The following is a 17830-nucleotide window of genomic DNA, read 5'->3' as shown; positions in this document are numbered from 1 at the left end:
ATCATGTTCCTTGTCAGTCAGAAGTGAATGTGAGGTCACATAACAAGCCAGTCATCTGTCAAAATGTATAGAACATATCTAATGTAGAATACCTCATGAATATTCACGAGAAGCCATTTTTATTAGGAAGCACAGATGAAATTCAAGAGAGTCACAGTGAAAGTAGGGTATATATTAAGAACATTACCGTTAAATAGTGCAAAGAATATTATACAGGACTAAAACTATTGGTCCAATTAATAGAAAATGTGTATCTTGGCGAGAAATGCCCTATAAATATAAAAATATACTCTTATTGCGTTGCCATTTATATTGAGTAGTACAAAATACCTTCAAGGCTGAATCAGGATCCTTGCCATGTAAGAGGCCCAGTACTTGAACAAGGCATGATTTAAAGTGCTCATATCTAAGGAAATGCAAAACAGTCTCATTATCTTCATGTAAAATTGTGTAAATATATACTGACAAGCATACAATAGAAAAAAAAACGAAAGTAAAAATTATATTATGAATTGGTATACAATGCGAGTGTTGCGATCTTTTCTCTATTTTGTGTGGTTTGGATCCTGGATCAAAGTCGGATACGCTGGCACCCACATCATATTGAAATTACCAAATTTCTATCTGTCACTCTATCTGTGACATTTGGTTGCTATATTAAGTCCAGACAATTTATTACATCTTAAGTATTTAACGTGTAGTATTTAAATATTGTTATTAATATCTTTATAATAACCATCTGCTGCTAGAGAAAAAGAACATGCATTATCACTGACTGGAGGTAATAGCAAGAGCAAGACATTACACTTTTCCATTAAATAGTAGGTTCTACTAAAACTTCAGTTTTGTATGGATTTGATTTATATTAACAATTACTTATCTAGATCTCTCTTTTTATATCTCATATACACATCTACACCGCTCTTAAGCCTTACATATTTCTCGTCCGTTTGGTGTTCATTTAAACAACGGACAGAACATTGACCCATTCAAGTCAATGGGGCTATTCACACATGACACCCATTAAAGTATATGGATGCGTGAAAAATAAAAATAAAAATAGGACGGCACACACAGGACACCCATGTGTTTTTCATGGATGAGTTGCTAAAGAAACGCAAAACAAAAAAGTAAAACCATGAAGTGCTTGTAGAGGAGAAAAATGGACGAGAAAAACTGATGTCTGACAGAAACCACACAGATGCAACAGACATTCATATGGATATAAAACAGTCAGCTTTTTGTAGATGCAAATCAGATGCGCTCGTGTGAATAAGGCCTTATATAGATATAAACAAAACGCATTGTAGTCTACCTTGACAAATAATCGGCAACTTTGGGGTTCTTTAACAAGTCCATAAGAAGGTCCACTGAGTATTTCCTTGTTAACGTCCCATCCCCATTGACAAGAATGTTAAATATTAACTGAAATGTTTGATGGATATTTCTGGAATGAAAAAGCTAAAAAAATAAAATAAAAATGAAGTTTACACATACTAAATAACCCACAGTATAAAATGAAGAGATGGACGAGTCAAAAGTTTATTGAATTAATAGTGACACTTTAAAAGGTGTATTCCCAATTTAGATATTTATGGTATATCCACAGGATATGCCATAAATGTCTGATAAATTCGGGTCCCAGCTCGGGGATCTGCAACTGTACGTAGAACAGGGAGTTACCCGACCCACATTTTGCCTGGTGAAGTGGTCGGTGATTCCAGGAGAGTGAATAGTGGAGAGGGGGCTGCGCGCGGCTCATTCTATTCTATTCAATGGAAGTTACGTAAACAGCGCGTGGCCTCCTCTGCACTAGTCCCCACCTGGAATCTGTGGCCACCTACCCAGGCGACCCGTTTCCAATATATAGGTGCAGGTCGCCGAGCTAGGACCTGCATCTATCAGACATTTACGGCATATCCTGTGGATAAGCCATAAAGGTTTGAAGTTGGGAATAAAAAGCCAGAGCATGAGCATGCTTTTAAAGGGAGTCTTTAACCAGTCCCGTCCCCCCCCCCCCCAATACCACTGGTTAGGTCTTCACAAAAGCAGTATCCCCATACCTGGTCATGTTACATAGTAAGATGTAGGACACTTCCGAGTCCAGAGGAATCATTTTTGCCTAATTAGCATGGATGAATTAATGTGGTTTCGGAGTATTTAGAAAGAAAACAGGACTTGTAATACAGGTATGTCGATAGTGTCTTCAAGACCTGACCAGCAGTTTTGGGGAGGGGTACTAGTAGGATGGCCACAAGCAACACTTAGGCCTCTTTCCTGTGGCTCCTGGCTACCCTACCCTTATTCCAGATGTCCAGGATTCATTGAGACAGTGCCGATCTCTGGCTGCAGAAAACGGTATAAAAATAACTTGCTATCGTCAGAAGCAAAGCGAGCAACCCATTGTATTATGGGGACACTGACGGACATATTTATATTCCAAAAAAAGCATTAAGGAGAACGGCATCCAGACTTCAATATGTTGTTTTAAAAGGATTTACTTACCACATGTGAGTATGTGATGTTTTAGATCACTCTTTTTAAGCGTTAATCAAAACATTGTGCACTCGCATAAATCCTTTGAAACCGCATATTGAAGTCTGGATGCTGTAACCATTTGTCCTTTTTTGGATTACAATTGAGTGTGGAAGTCTCTATGGTGGCCTAATGGTACGAGCAATTCTACGTTATTAATTCAATGTTATTACTGTGCTGACACTACTATTTGACCTACATATCTTTATTGGCAAAACAATGGGGTAAAGTGTTATATAAGCAGATTTTGTGTTAACATTTGGTTTTGGGCTTTTTCCCTACCTACCCACATAGAATATATTTTTTATCGGTAGGCCAATAGTGATACCAGAAGGGTGAAAATAGCACTGGTACTATTAAATAATATTGCTGCCCTAAGTGAAGAGGAAAGTTATTATTGCGGGCATGTGCTGAGTATTTGTGACTCTTCTCGTTCTGTGGAACTCCGATAATGTGGTCTTATCTGTAGAGAAGTACTATGAATTTTCCTAAAACTACTGTGAAGATAAATTCAAGGACAAATAAAGAGAAAGTGCAGAGGTCCTTGACCTTGGAAGGATAGCTGTCTGCAGCCAACAAACACTTCACAGCACTGACTGAAGTTCAAGAACGCAAGGAATAACACACTTCTCTGCTATCAGCAGCAGCTAGTCCAAACATTTACTGGGTGACAGTCTATAGAGATGTAAAGCTGATGCATGAAGAGAAACACACAGATGTAGCGCTGCATGTATTCAATCTGCTGAAACGTCGCATTGATCTGGGTGAATAAAAAAACAACTACTATTTACTTCTCCTGGAGTGCTGAGAATATGAGGCTGTTTTTACACGTTGCATTTTTTTGCTGCGAATCGCAGCAAAACAGCACCACTTTGCTGCAACGTCCGCAAAATCGCAGCAACGTGGAGCGGTTTGGCCACAATTTGCCGCAACAAAAACGCAATCTGAACACAGCCCAAGTTTATTAGCCATAACATTGAAACCACTGACACCTGAGGAGAACATTGATTATCTTGTTACAATGGTGCCTGTCAAGGGTGGGATATATTAGGCAGCAAGGGAACAGTCAGTTCTTGAAGTTGATGAGTTGGAAACAGGAAAAATGGGCAAGCGTAATGATCCGAGTGACTTTAACAAGGGACAGGTTGTGATGATAGAAGACGGCAGGTCTTGTGGAGTGTTCCAGGTAGGCAATGGTTAGTATGTAACAAAAGTTGTCCAAGGAAGGCAAACGGTAAACCAACAACAGGGTAATGGGTGTACAACGCATATTAATGCATGTGGGGAGCGAAGTCTAGCATGTCTGGTCCGATCTCACAGAAGAGCTACTGTAGTACAAATGGCTGAAACAGTTAATGTTGGCTAGAATACAAAGGTGTCAGAATACAGTGCTTTGCAGCCTCCTGTGTTTGAGGCTGCATAGTCACAGATCAGCCAGACTGCCCATGCTGACCCCTGTCCACTGGCGAAAGCGCCTACAATGGTCACGTGAGCATTACAACTGGACCAATGGAAAACGGTGGATGTGGATCATGTGGATGGCCAGGTGCATGTGCTTCGCTTACCTGGAAAACAAATGGCATCAGGTTGCACTATGGGAAGAAGGCAAGCTGGTGAAGGCAGTGTGATGCTCTGGGCAACGCTCTTTTGGGAAACCTTGGGTCCTCCCATTTATGAGGTTGTGACATTGACACTACCTAAACATTGTTGCAGACCAAGTACACCCCTTCATGGCAACGGTATTCCCTGATGGCAGTGGCCTCCTTCAGCAGGATAATGCATCCTGCCACACTGCCAAAATGGTTCAAGAATGATTTAAAGAACATGACAAAAAGAGTTTAAGGTATTGACTTGTTCTCCAAATTCCCCAGATATTAATCCCATAGAGCAACAGTGGGAAAACCTTCAGAGGTCTTGTGGGGTGCATGCCTCGACAGGTCAGATATGTTTTGGTAGCACGAAGGGGACCTACACAATATTAGGCAGGTGGTTTTAATGTTATGGCTGATGACGCATTGGAGCAGTAGAACAGTAAAATGTATAATGTTTTCTCTCCTCCAGCATAAGTGGATACAGACTGTTCCTACCAGGCAGAAAGTCAAGCAGCCTAATGCCAGGAACACACAGCGCCATTATTATCCTGGCAGTAGACTGTTTATGTATTGATTTCAGTTATCTCACGCTGAAGCATAGTGGGCTCGATCCAATTAGTGGCTTACCTGGCCTAAATCAAGAATATAAGATACAGACGGACGAACATCTGCAGCAGGCTATTTATGATTATCTACTAGCAGTTCTACTAGGAAGGTTAGGTGTACATTAAATCTAAAATTTCTTCTTTTGCATACTAAATAAACCTAATATTACTTAGAGCAGTGTTCCCCAACCTGTGGCTCTCCAAGTCATTACAAAACTAGAACTGCCATCGTGCTCTGACAACTTCAGGCTGTCAGATCATGTTGGGAGTTGTAGTTTTAAAACAGATGAAGAGCAACAGGCTGGCTAACACAGATTTCGAGCATAGCGAAGCAGATATTTACGGGTTTCCTGCTCGGAGGTGGCTGGATAGAACATCACAAATCAAAAATGACAGCTGTAAAGAACTGGAAAAAATGCAAACTTCCTTCGCTGCCAACTATGTGGATCACAATGGCAGTAATTCCAGATAGGACAGAGGCCAAACAGTAGAAGATGAGCACAGGGCGCGCGCACGCTCATGTGTGTGTGTGTGTGTGTGTGTGTGTGTGTCAATCACAAACATAAATCTCATAAGAAAAAAAAAAACACATGCAAAACCTCACTTTATCTCCGACTTCCTCATTTAATGTCAGACTTGCCAGTATTGAAAGTGCAAAAACTACAACAGTCAAACTGCTGTGGGCCAAGAAGCTAATCAATGTACGATAGAATCCTTTCACATGGGTCTGTAAGTAAAAAAAATAAAAAGTAAAACACATTAATGCAAGATACATTTAGTAGGTCTACAATATTTTAATCTTTACATCCATACACATAGAATTGGCATGTACAAGACACTGGGTTGATTGGCACCCAATCAATAGTAAACCAAGGACAAGAACCTGCAAGGCATGTAAAATAAGAGAGTGGCCAATATTCCTAATTTAAAAAAAAACCAAAACAAAATAGAAAAAAAACAAAAACTCCACTCCCTAGAATGTAAATACTGCACCAGTTTTCATGTCACATACACAGAAACACATCCAGTGATTATATGACCACACTCTCCAATAGCTGTAATGTAGAAAAACAATGGACTTATTCGCTCTATGGATCCTCTCCCACACACCCTCCAGCAATTGTGGGATGCACTGCGGTCAGCACGGCGCCAGATACCGGAGACAACCTACCAGAACCTTATTGAGTCACTCCAAACCTGTCTAGCTGCTGTCCGTGCTGCACACGGCAGTTATTCTGGATATTAGCTGGTGGTCATAATAACGTGACTCGACTGTGTACATTTGCGGTTATGACGGAATAATAAATGATTTTTCCAGTATCAGAATGACGAAGTTGCACTTGGTACGGACTTTTACATAGGTGATCAATATTTTTATAAGCATGAATAATGGGTATATCAAATAAGATCGGAGCATACAAAAAAAACCATTCCTTTTCAGATAAAGAACTAGATTAGTACGATCCAGAAGTGGAAATCCGTTTACTTAAAAAACATTTTCCTCACCAATGACTTGACGTGTGACTGGACAGAAAGATTGTTTCGGCAAAGGTTTGCCAGAAGGCCAAGACATGGCATTGTTAGATCATCTTCAGGGGACTGACTAGAATAAAATAATAAAATAAAACAGACGGTTTTGATTCACATGCATAAAATACTAGTGCAAGCTTAAAGAGGCTCTGTCACCAGATTTTGCAACCCCTATCTGCTATTGCAGCAGATCGGCGCTGCAATGTAGATTACAGTAACGTTTTTATTTTTTAAAAACGAGCATTTTTGGCCAAGTTATGACCATTTTTATATTTATGTAAATGAGGCTTAAGAAAGGCTCATTTACATAAATATAAAAATGGTCATAACTTGGCCAAAAATGCTCGTTTTAAAAAAAAACAAAAACGTTACTCTTATCTCCATTGCAGCGCCGATCTGCTGCAATAGGAGATAGGGGTTGCAAAATCTGGTGACAGAGCACTCACTCAATTAGTAATCCTACATGGATATTTTACAACGGTTAATCTTTATGCTTCAAAGAAATGCATCCTAAAAGCGAGTTTTTATATCCAAAACCGTTCATGACAAAAAAAACTATGTTTTTTTTTTTTTTTACTGCATTATCTCCACCTCTAAACATCATCTCAGTTTTCTCCATCCGATGACTCTGCATCGAATAGTCTAAAAACAAAAAAAGGGGTTTAGAAGTGTTAGGCTCTGTTCACACATTTTTGCAGACAGAAAAATCTGCCTCAAAATTCCTGAAGGATTTTGACCTGCCTGCACTCTCTTTGCTGCATTTTTCGGCCGCAGCCATTGGGCGCCGCGGGCAAAAAACGCTGCGAAAAAAATATGCTTTCTCTGCCTTCCATTGATGTCAATGGGAGGTCAGAGAGAGAAACGGCCGAAGATAGGGCATGTCGCTTCTTTTCTCTGCAAGTGTTTTTTTTTTCCTCTCGCGGGAAAAAAAACGCCTCCGCCTCCCATTGAAATCAATGGGAGGCGATTTCGGCCCATTTTTTGCCACTGTTTCCCACAACAGATTCCAACTTTCATGAGAACTTTCCTACAATAATAATAATTTTTGTGCTGGACAACTTGTAGTTTTTATTGGTACCATAATGGAGTACATGCAACATTTTGATCACTTATCAAATTTTTTTGAAGGCAGGATGAACAAAAAAACAGCAATTCTGGGGTTTTTATTTTTTACCGTGTTCACTGCACGGGTTCACTAATGTAATAGTTTGATAGTTGGGGTCTTTATGGATTTGGCAATACCAAATATGTGTAACTTTTTTTCAGAATAAAGTATTTTGTAAGGGGAAAAAGTAGGCGCTTCATTTTATTTTTCCCTTGGAATTTTTGTTTATTACAAACATTAAAACTTTTTAAACTTTTTTTTTTAAATCCCATTATGGGACTTCACTATGCGATCTTTTGATCGCTTTTATAATACACTGCAATACTTCTGTATAGCAGTGTATTACGGTCTGTCTCATGCACACGCCCGTGTGAGCTGACCAAGTCCCGTCAGTGATCCGAGGAAAGATAGAACATGTCCTATCTTTCCTCGGATCGGAGACTCGGATAATTTTTTACGGACCAGATTCTGTGAATGGGTCCATGAAGACTAATCAGGTGCCACTCGGATGCCGTCAAAAACGGCCCGAGTGGCACAACGGTCGTGTGCATGAGGCGTTAAGCTTTGCCTCTGGCATGGCCTTACAGGCATTAACTAGAGGCAGACCTGGGGACCTTTGTTAGGCCCCCAGCTGCCATAAAAACCATCCCTCTAGCCCTTCCCTCTAAAACCACTCAGATGCGGCGGTCAAAGTGACCGCCGCATCTGAAGGGTTAAATATGATCGGAGACCACTGCTAGTTGTCTCCGATTGATGCCCTGAAGCCTGACGTTGTTAACAACAGCCTGGGCTTTACGAGCACCCTGCCCAATGCGGGAAAACTTCTAAAAAACTACCCTGAACGGCCGCCGTAAAAAGACTATACAGCGGTCATTAAGGGGTTAAATGAGCTTAAAAGTGCACCTTTTTATATATTTTTTTCCTTTATTGCTTTAGATTATTATTTTTTTTTACATTTTACTATACAGGTTAGCAGCGAACACATGATCAATGTGTTCCCTGTTGTCCACATATACAGATCACTGATCGAATGGCAACAGCTGTTTAGATCACTGTTACCAGTAATATGTATACAGATACATGCAGGGAAGACGCATATCAAATCTTCTCTGCATGCCTCTGAGCCCCCTGTGAACAGGGAATCCCCTAAACACTAGCAGAATGCGGCAGCACAGCTCAATAACATAGCTGTTTATTAGAGGTTTTTAAGTGACTGGGAACTGATCATTTCAGTCCCCTGTCACAGTACGGGATCTGACTTTCTGTGTGACCGTTCAATCCTGCCAACGGCACTTCGTGCAGAAGAGCGCAGTGCCATCTAAGAAAGTACGCTAGTTATCACCACATGGATGGTGCCATTAGCCTGTTAAATTATGTGGGGTGCATGAAGAGGGGTAAAAAAGGTTGGCCAGTTTGTAGTAAAAAATAGCACTGATATGCCATAAAATAAAGTTATGACACGTTCTAATGACATGTCTAATGAAATTCCTCCGGAGAGCAGAAGTGAAGAGAAATTAAATTAGACATAACATTAGTAAGACTATGTCCAGATGTGTCAGATTTGCCGTGAGCAATTCGGAGACGTAAGCCTCGGGTTTCTGCCGTGGATTAACCCCACCTGTATGTCAGGCAAGCTCCTGACATACACACCAAATTTGTCCATGGGGCTCCATTTGCCCAACGGAGGCCAAAAGTTAAAATGTTTTCCCCACCGTCATGCTAGTATACGGTAGTATGCCTTATTTTTGGATGATAGAATAGCATAGCAGTCTACACTTTTCCATCCCAAGGGATACCAATTTTTTTTTTATCATGGGAGTCTATGGGTTACATATGCCACTGTACTGCATGCATCATAGGTATATGTTTAATGTATACGTCATGGGCTTTTCAATAGCCTTTCATCACATATATACGGTAAATGGATACCATTATAGGTGATGTATGTCTTAAATGGATGCCTAATGGTGGCATTCTTCACCCATAGACCGTATGTCACGAACAGGCTCCCGACGTATACGTTTAACGTAAACCATTAAACTCTTTGGTGAAGATAACACTTTTAAGGCATCTGTCACAGCCCAAGTTTAACGCATATGTCGGGAGCTTTTAAAACAAAACATAGGCCAAAAGCGTGATGTACACAAAGGCTAAATTAGGTGTGGAAAACCGCTGGCTTTTCCATGTGAAATCAGGTGGAATACGTAGCATGCTGCTACTTATTCTCGCAGATTTTTCTTTCCCAATGCCGCAGGCAAAAATCTGTGTGGAAACTATCCTCAGCATGTGAACGGGGTTGCGGAAATACATTCACATACTGTACATTGGATGCAGATTGTCATCGGATTTGATTTGGATTATTTATCAAAACATGGTTTAAGAGGAATCAAGGATTTGTCCAGATAGCTAGATGCACACTATACTAAATATATATATATATATATATATATATATATATATATACATACACACACACACACACACACACACAACACCAGAATAGCACTGAAAAAAAAACCAAAACATACGATTACTTACATTCTGTTAATCAAGAACGAAATTAATTCCTCTATATTGACACTTGCATGCAGAACTCTTATATTGTAGGTTAATCTTTGCAGCAGTTGAATGCCCTAAAAAAATAAAAACCCAATATTAGCATTGTTACATTTTTTTGGGAAAAAATAAAATAAATAAAAAATTAGAAAAAAAGTTTACAAGGCCCCATGTACACGACCGTATTTTTGACCACCCGTAATACGGGTCCGGAGTCACCCGTATTCCACCCGAGAAGGGGCAGCCCTTTCCGTAATAAAAGTAAAAGTAATTCATACTTACCCGGCCGTTGTCTTGGTGACGCGTCCCTCTCTTGACATCCAGTCCGACCTCCTTGGATGACCCGCAGTCCATGTGACCGCTGCAGCCAGTGATTAGTCGCAGCGGTCACATGGGCTGTAACGTCATCCCAGGAGGCCAGACTGGAGGAAGAAGCAGGGAGTTCTGGGTAAGTATGAACGTCTTTTTTTACAGCTTTATCTATATTGTGATCGGTAGCCACTGTCCAGGGTGCTGAAACCGTTACTGCCGATCGTTTAACTCTTTCAGCACCCTGGACAGTGACTATTTACTGACGTCGCCTAGCAACGCTCCCGTAATTACGGGTGCACACACACGTAGTCACCCGTAATTACGTGAGCCCCATAGACTTCTATGGGCCTGCCCGTGCCGTAATTACGGCCTGAAATGGGACATGTTCTATATTTTTCAACGGCACGGGCACCTTCCCGTGAGCATACGGGGAGGTACCCATGACCAATAGAAGTCTATGGGCCCGTAATTACGGGAGTTTTTACGGTCGTGTGCATGAGGCCTAACACGTATATTTAAACATGAGGTTATCCACATTTTTTCTAAATGTACACATATTTGGATATGCCAGGCGGATCGTTGGATGGATACTGTCTTGGTAATGTTCCCTGTGAGTTTGTAGATGAAAACTTCCTGGCCCCCATGACACACACACGCACATATATATATATATATATATATATATATATATATTTATAACATATGCACACACACACACACACACACACACACACACACACACTAAGACCTCATGCACACGACCGTAGCCACGTGCATGGCCGTGATTTTCAGGCCTATGAGACTGGACTGCAGAACACGGCCGTAATAAGACATGTCCGTTCTTTCTGCGGTCTAGGCTCCTGGGCCATGCACGAACCGTGGAAACCACGGTCGTGTGCATGGGCCCATAGGAATGAATGGGGTCGCAATTCTCCTGACGATTTTCGGGGGAATTGCGGCGGCAAAAGCATGTTCGTGTGCATGGGGCCTATGTAATACTTAAGACTGATTTATGATTGCTGTCCGTGAAGTGAACTGACGGTAGAGAGCTGCACAGTCAAAGTAATGTGACACATGTATTTGTTGTCTCTTAGAAGGGTAAAAAAACAGATATAAGAAAAAACAAAATACAGCATAAGTAAAATGGAGAGAATGGAAAATATAGCAGGTTTTATTTTATAAGACAAGGCTGAAGATGAAGATATAGTTTCAAGCCTATAAATGCTGAACTTACAAACCTGTGATAGAACAGGATCATTCAGGATGGAGCTGTATCTATGAACCACACCAGCCAGAACACTGGTGACATTGTAGGTAGCATGAAGATTTTCTCTTGTTTGAATGTCAGAAGCTATTAAACATAAAAAACATAGTACAAACAAAAGTTACAAAGAAGTCTACAACACGTTGAGATCTATTATAATAACATGAGTTAGGCTCTGTGCACATTTGCATCGGGATATCCGTTTATAATGGGTCTGTCACAGGACAGATAAGCACTGCGTGTGCTACAGTATGGCGCCCCATAAGGCACCCCATTCTCTCCTAAAAGTAATGCTTCTAACGAAAAAGATCTCAATAACACGGCAGGTGACGGAGCATGCCACAATCTTCCATGTTCTTGAGATTACGTTGCATCAGTAGTGATGTTGAGACTTTGGGGTTACAGGCTTGGGACTTAAAGGGTACCTAAACTTTCAACAAACTTCTGACATGTCAGATGTTTTGATCGGCGGGGGTCCTACTACTGAGACCTCCACCAATCACTAAACCGAAGCGCTCGTGTGAGCCGCTTAGTTTCCGATCTGCTTTTTCTCAGAAAGCGGAGTTAATGGTGTACGGACTCAATAGAAAATCTATGAACCCCTACAATAAGGGTATGTGCACACGTAGTGTTTTCAGCCATTTTTCGGGCCGCAAATGTCCAGAAAAACAGCTGAAAAATCGGAAGCCGAACACCTACAAACATCTGCCCATTGATTTCAATGGAAAATACAGGCCGACATACGGGCCGTATTTTATGGACCGAACATGCTCGTGTGAACACAGCACAAAGAACAGTTTGATGAGCGGTTCATCAGGCTTTGAAACCAGCAAGCTTGGCCAATCTGGGAAATGCCACACAACATGGAAAAAATGGCACATTGTAGAATCTGATCCTGATTTGAGAGTGGTAGTTGGTTGAAAATACATCTTTTAGAAAGTTTTAATTTACAGGAAAAACTTGTCAAGCACATCTTTTACATAGGGAAGACATTTTGTCCCCTTTATAATAGAATACGTCCACTCCTTTACCACAGATTTGGTCTCCCAGGGTAATGAAACACTTTGCAGATCATAATAGTGATCCATCCAGTGATTGGCTGCAGCGAGGACGTGGGTATACAGTCACGTCCTCGCTGCAGCCATGTCAATAAACAGCGCCAGGGAGGACCGAAGCGGTGGTGCTTGAATGCCCATGGATCCGTGAAGTGAGCAATGCTTCCTTTTTTATTGCATTCCTTCTTCCTTGGCCACTTTTTTGAGTAAGTCAGAAAACCCTTTCCCTAAAACATCACAGGGCTTGAGTTCATGTGACACAATATGAACGCATCATCCCTGGTCTGAAGCACATACATGCACAGAAGGGTGAGATCCGCATCAAATCTGTAATGTGTAAACTCAGCCTTAGGCCTCATTTACACGAGCGTGTTATTCGTCCGTGCGACGCGCGTGATTTTCACGCGTGTCGTACGGACCTATAATAGTCTATGGGGCAGTGCATTCAGTCCGTGAATTTTGAGCAACGTGAGTCTGTTGCAAAAAACTCACGACCTGTTCTATATTTGTGCGCTGTTCGCGCATCACGCACCCATTGAAGTGAATGGGTGCGTGAAAACCACGCATGTCACACGGAAGCACTTCCGTGGGACGCGCGTGATTCGCACAACAGCAGTGAAAAGGATTAATGATAACAGAAAAGCATCACGTGCTTTTCTGTTTACAAACATCCAAACGGAGTGTCATAATGATGGTGGCTGCGCGAAAATCAAGCAGCCGCCCATCATACGGGGCTCTCACACGGAGCTGTTATGTACCTTTTGCGCACGCAACACGCCACGTTTTTTCCGTGCGCAAAATGCACACGCTTGTGTAAACTCAGCCTTAGGGCGCATTCACACTGACGTGAATCTCGTCTGTGTGACAACCGTTAAAACAGCGGCCATCACACGGACCCATGTATCTCAATGGGGCCGTTCACACAACCGTGGTTTCAACGGCGCGTGTGAACTGTCCGTTGAAAACTAGGACATGTCCTATTTTACTGTGTGTCACGCATCCCTCCACCATAGACTCTAGTCTGTGGGGGATCCGTGACAACGTGTCAAGCACGGATCCACCTCAGACGTGGAAAACTGCAGTCCTTCACGTCCGAGGTGGGCTACGATTGTGTGAATGTAGCCTTAGACCCGAACAATGAGGAAGATTTACTAAGCAAAAGGTGTTAAAATTCTGGTAAAGCTTGCGCCAAAAAAGTGGCCAACATGGGGTGCGCTAAATTAAAATAGGCAAAAATGACATTTGCAATTCTTCACAGTTCTGCTGCGTGTACACAGGAGAATGGCGACTACTGCAACCAATGGCTGCCAATCAGTGACATTATGATGGACGACATGTCACTGTGCTGGAGGTAATGTAAGGAATATAATGCAGTCCGTTTTTTGTTTTTTTAAACTTCTCTGACATTTATAACCTGGAAAATCCCTTTGTTATTAAACCAATGAACAACAAACAAATAAAACAAGATATTTAATGAAAGAAAGCCGTTTGCTTCTTACCCACACTTGACAGCAGGTTAATGGTCTTGAGGGTGACAGCAGGACTGGTGTTGGGGTCTTCGATGAGCTCCACAAGGCTGGTCAGACACTCACTGGGCAATATGTGGTCGGACACAAATAGCTTGTTTAACTTTAACCCTAGAATGAGCTGTTAGATGAAGTCAATGAGAGTTTACATGGATGCGCTGATCTGACGCACCAGCCATAGACGTACATTACTTGTTACTGTACCTCCAGCTGGCGTTGCAGCGCTGCGCCATTGGCCTCGTTCTTGCAGCTCCTGTACTGCGCCACTGCCAGGAGCAAGCTCTTCATGGAGGACACTTGGTCCATGGCGGGTCGTTTCCAAGACAAGGCAGCAACAGACTCCCCGGTAATACCACACAGACTCCTCCAATCTAATTTCGCGCCCTAAACTTTCATGTTGGTTTAGGGCAGGACGTGACGTCGGGTTAGAGCTATGGAAGCCGGCAAGGAACAGAAGTTCTGGGAAGGCGGAGGTGCACGCCAGAGAATGCATTGGAGCATTGACCTCATTTGACTAGAAGGGATAATGGAGGCAGCTAACTGTTTGTTATCGTGTAAAAAATGTATCTAGACCACTTATTAGCTCGTATCAGGAGTGACTGCCGCCGCCGCCGCCATACGGACATGTACGGATAGTTTCCTACTAAACGCCCTCCGAGCCATGGTCTTATTGCAAGCACTTGGTTTAAAAATCAATTGTTATTTTTTTAAAGCTATTTTATATGAGTCATGTGCAGATTTTGTTCTACTTTGTAACAAGTAATTTATGGGGAGGGGGAATTACATGTAACTTGTGATAATTCTAAAAAACATCAAATCATTTCTGCGACTTCAGCTGCATCAAATTGCATGTACACGTTATATTGTATGCAACTATATTGAAATGCATTGTGGTATTATGCATGGGGGGCCTAACTAGGAAAGACTGGACCCCATAGCAAACTTTTGACTGCCCCCCTAGGTGCCAAATGCAGCCCCCTTTATAGTAGTGCCCCCCTGTAGCCTGTGCCATGCAGCCCCCCTGTAGCCTGTGCCCTGTAGACTGTGCCCCGTAGACTGTGCCTTACAGACCCCCTGTAGATCGCGCCACACAGCCCCCCGTCCCTTTTATATAGTGCCACACAGCCTCCTCTTTGTAGATGGTGCCACACAGGCCCTTGTAGATAGCGCCACAGCCCTCCCCTTGTAAATAGTGGCATACAGTCCCCTTAGTAGTGCCACATCCCCTTGTATATAGTGCCACCCTGCTTCCCCATTGAATATAGTGCCACCCTGCTCCCCCCTTTTGTATAGTGCCAGCCTGCTCCTCCCCCTTGTATATAGTGCCACAAAGCCCCCCCCCCCAAAAATTATATATTGTATTTACCTTGCCCCATTCTTGCGTTGGACAGAGCGATGGACAGGCTCCGGTCGGGATACATGCGCAGACCAGCATGATGCAGTGACGTCATCACGCCGGCCCGCGCAAGGAGTCTTCCCACCACCTTATAGTGGTCTTCTCCATCCGGTCCAGACGTCTATGATGGATTTCTCCCGGCCATGACCCATCTCTGCAGTTTTCCGCTCAGATGTCTTCAGCTTCTCACTTTGAAAACATTTCTGCACCTATAAACGAAGATAAAATTCTCAAAACCCCTGTGTCCCTGATTATAATAGTACCACACACACACACACACACACACACACACACACACACACACACACACACACACACACACCCCTCTCTGTATATAGTGGCCCCTCTGTAGACCGTGCCCTACATAGAAGCGTCTGTAGATAGTGCCCCATATACATTCCCGTGTAGATAGTGCCCGCATATGGTCTCCAGAGCTGCAAGACAATAGTGCTAATCACTGAGCCACCATGCTACCCTACATATAGCTCCCCCTGTAGATAGTGCTCCACATATAGCCCACCTCTGTAGATAGTGCCTCACATATAGCTCCCCCTGTATATAGTGTCCCACATGTAGCCCACCCCTGTAGATGGTGCACTACATATAGCTCCCCCTGTCTATAGCTTATAATTTACTGAATACATTTCCTTAACCCTTTCAAGACCGAGCCCATTTTGGCCTTCATGACCAGCCCCATTTTCTCAAATCTGACATGTCAATTTATGTGTTAATAATTCTGGAATGCTTTTGCCTATCCAAGCGATTCTGAGATTGTTTTCTCGTGACATATTGTACTTTATGTTAGTGGAAAAATTTGGTCAATAAATTCATTGCTTAATTGCGAAAAACACCAAAATTTAGAGAAAATTTGCAAAAATTATGATTTTTCTCATTTTAAATGTATCTGCTTGTAAAACAGATAGTAATACAACACAAAATAGTTACTATTTTACATATTCCATATGTCTACTTTATATTTGCATTGTTTTTTTAACATTTAATTTTTCTAGGACGTTACACGGCTTAGTACTTTACCAGCAATTTCTCACATTTTCAAGAAAATTTCAAAAGGCTATTTTTACAGGGACCAGTTCAGTTCTGAAGTGGCTTTGAGGGCCTTATGTACTAGATAGACCCAATAAATCACCCCATATTAAAAACTGCACCCCTCAAAGTATTCAAAACAGCATTCAGAAAGTTTCTTAACTCTTTAGGCGCTTCACAGGAATTAAAGCAAAGTAGAGGTGAAATTTACAAATGTAATTTTTTTTGCTGAAATTCATTTGTAATACATTTTTTTCTGTAACACAGAAGGTTTTACCAGAGAAACGCAACACTATATTTATTGCCCAGATTCTGCAGTTTTTAGAAATACCCCACATGTGGCTCTAGTGTGATATTGGACTGAAACACCTGCCTCAGAAGCAAAGGAGCACCTAGTGAATTTTGGGGCCTCCTTTTTTTTAGAATATATTTTAGGCACCATGTCCAGTTTGAAGAGGTCTTGTGGTGCCAAAACAGTGGAAATCCCCCAAAAGTGAGACGGTTTTGGAAACGACACACCTCAAGGAATTTATCTAGGGGTATAGTTAGCATCTTGACCCCACAGGTCTTTTGCTATATTTATTGGAGTTTGTCTGTGAAAGTGAAAATCTACTTGCAAGGAATAAAGATTAAAAAGCACCCCAAAACTTGTAAAGCTACTTCTCCTGATTACGCCAATACCCCATATGTGGTACTAAACTGCTGTTTGGACCCACGGCAGAGCTCCGAAGGGAAGGAGCGCCATTTGGATTTTGAAGCGCAGATTTTACTGGATTGTTTTTCAGTGCCATGTCGCGTTTGCAACGCCCTGGAGTGAGCAAAACAGTGGAATCCCCCCAAAACTGACCCCATTTTGAAGACTACACCCCTCAAGAAATTTTTCTAGGGGTATAGTTAGCATTTTGACCCCACAGTTTGTTGGCTGAATTTAGTGGAATTAGGCCGTGAAAATGAAAATCTACTTTTTTTCTGAAAAAACATAGAAATGTTTAATTTTTACAATGAATAAAGGAGAAAAATCACCCCAAAATTTGTAAAGTAATTTGTCCTGATTACAGCAATACACCATATGTGGTAATAAACTGCTGTTTGGACCCATGGCAGGACTCAGAAGGGAAGGAACAATATTTGGCTTTTGGAGCTCAAATTTAGCTGGAATGGTTTTCGGGTGTCATGTCGCATTTGCAAAGCCCCTGAGGTACCAAAACAGTGGAAGCCCCCCAAAAGTCCCTTTAGGGGACTGGAACGAGTGATCATTAGGTCGCTGGTACAATACACTGCAATACTAATGTATTGCAGTATAATGTAAT

General features: G+C 42.0%; 1 protein-coding gene across 1 annotated transcript in view; it reads right to left on the bottom strand.

Annotated features, from left to right (window-relative positions):
- The window catches only part of CIP2A (cellular inhibitor of PP2A), a 42045-nt gene extending 27446 nt beyond the window's left edge, over positions 1 to 14599 (bottom strand). Inside the window, exons 1-8 of the mRNA XM_075850366.1 lie at positions 14285 to 14599; positions 14054 to 14201; positions 11474 to 11586; positions 9906 to 10000; positions 6239 to 6335; positions 5337 to 5459; positions 1316 to 1461; positions 331 to 406 (exon numbers count right to left, since the gene is read on the bottom strand). Coding sequence (XP_075706481.1) covers positions 331 to 406; positions 1316 to 1461; positions 5337 to 5459; positions 6239 to 6335; positions 9906 to 10000; positions 11474 to 11586; positions 14054 to 14201; positions 14285 to 14386 — 900 coding nt within the window. The 5' untranslated portion in view covers positions 14387 to 14599. The remainder of the gene's footprint in view (positions 1 to 330; positions 407 to 1315; positions 1462 to 5336; positions 5460 to 6238; positions 6336 to 9905; positions 10001 to 11473; positions 11587 to 14053; positions 14202 to 14284) is intronic.
- Between the last annotated feature and the right edge of the window lie 3231 nt (positions 14600 to 17830).

Source organism: Rhinoderma darwinii, chromosome 2 (genome assembly GCF_050947455.1).
Source record: "Rhinoderma darwinii isolate aRhiDar2 chromosome 2, aRhiDar2.hap1, whole genome shotgun sequence".
Lineage (NCBI taxonomy): Eukaryota > Metazoa > Chordata > Amphibia > Anura > Rhinodermatidae > Rhinoderma > Rhinoderma darwinii.
This window is presented reverse-complemented; position numbering and strand designations above follow the sequence as displayed.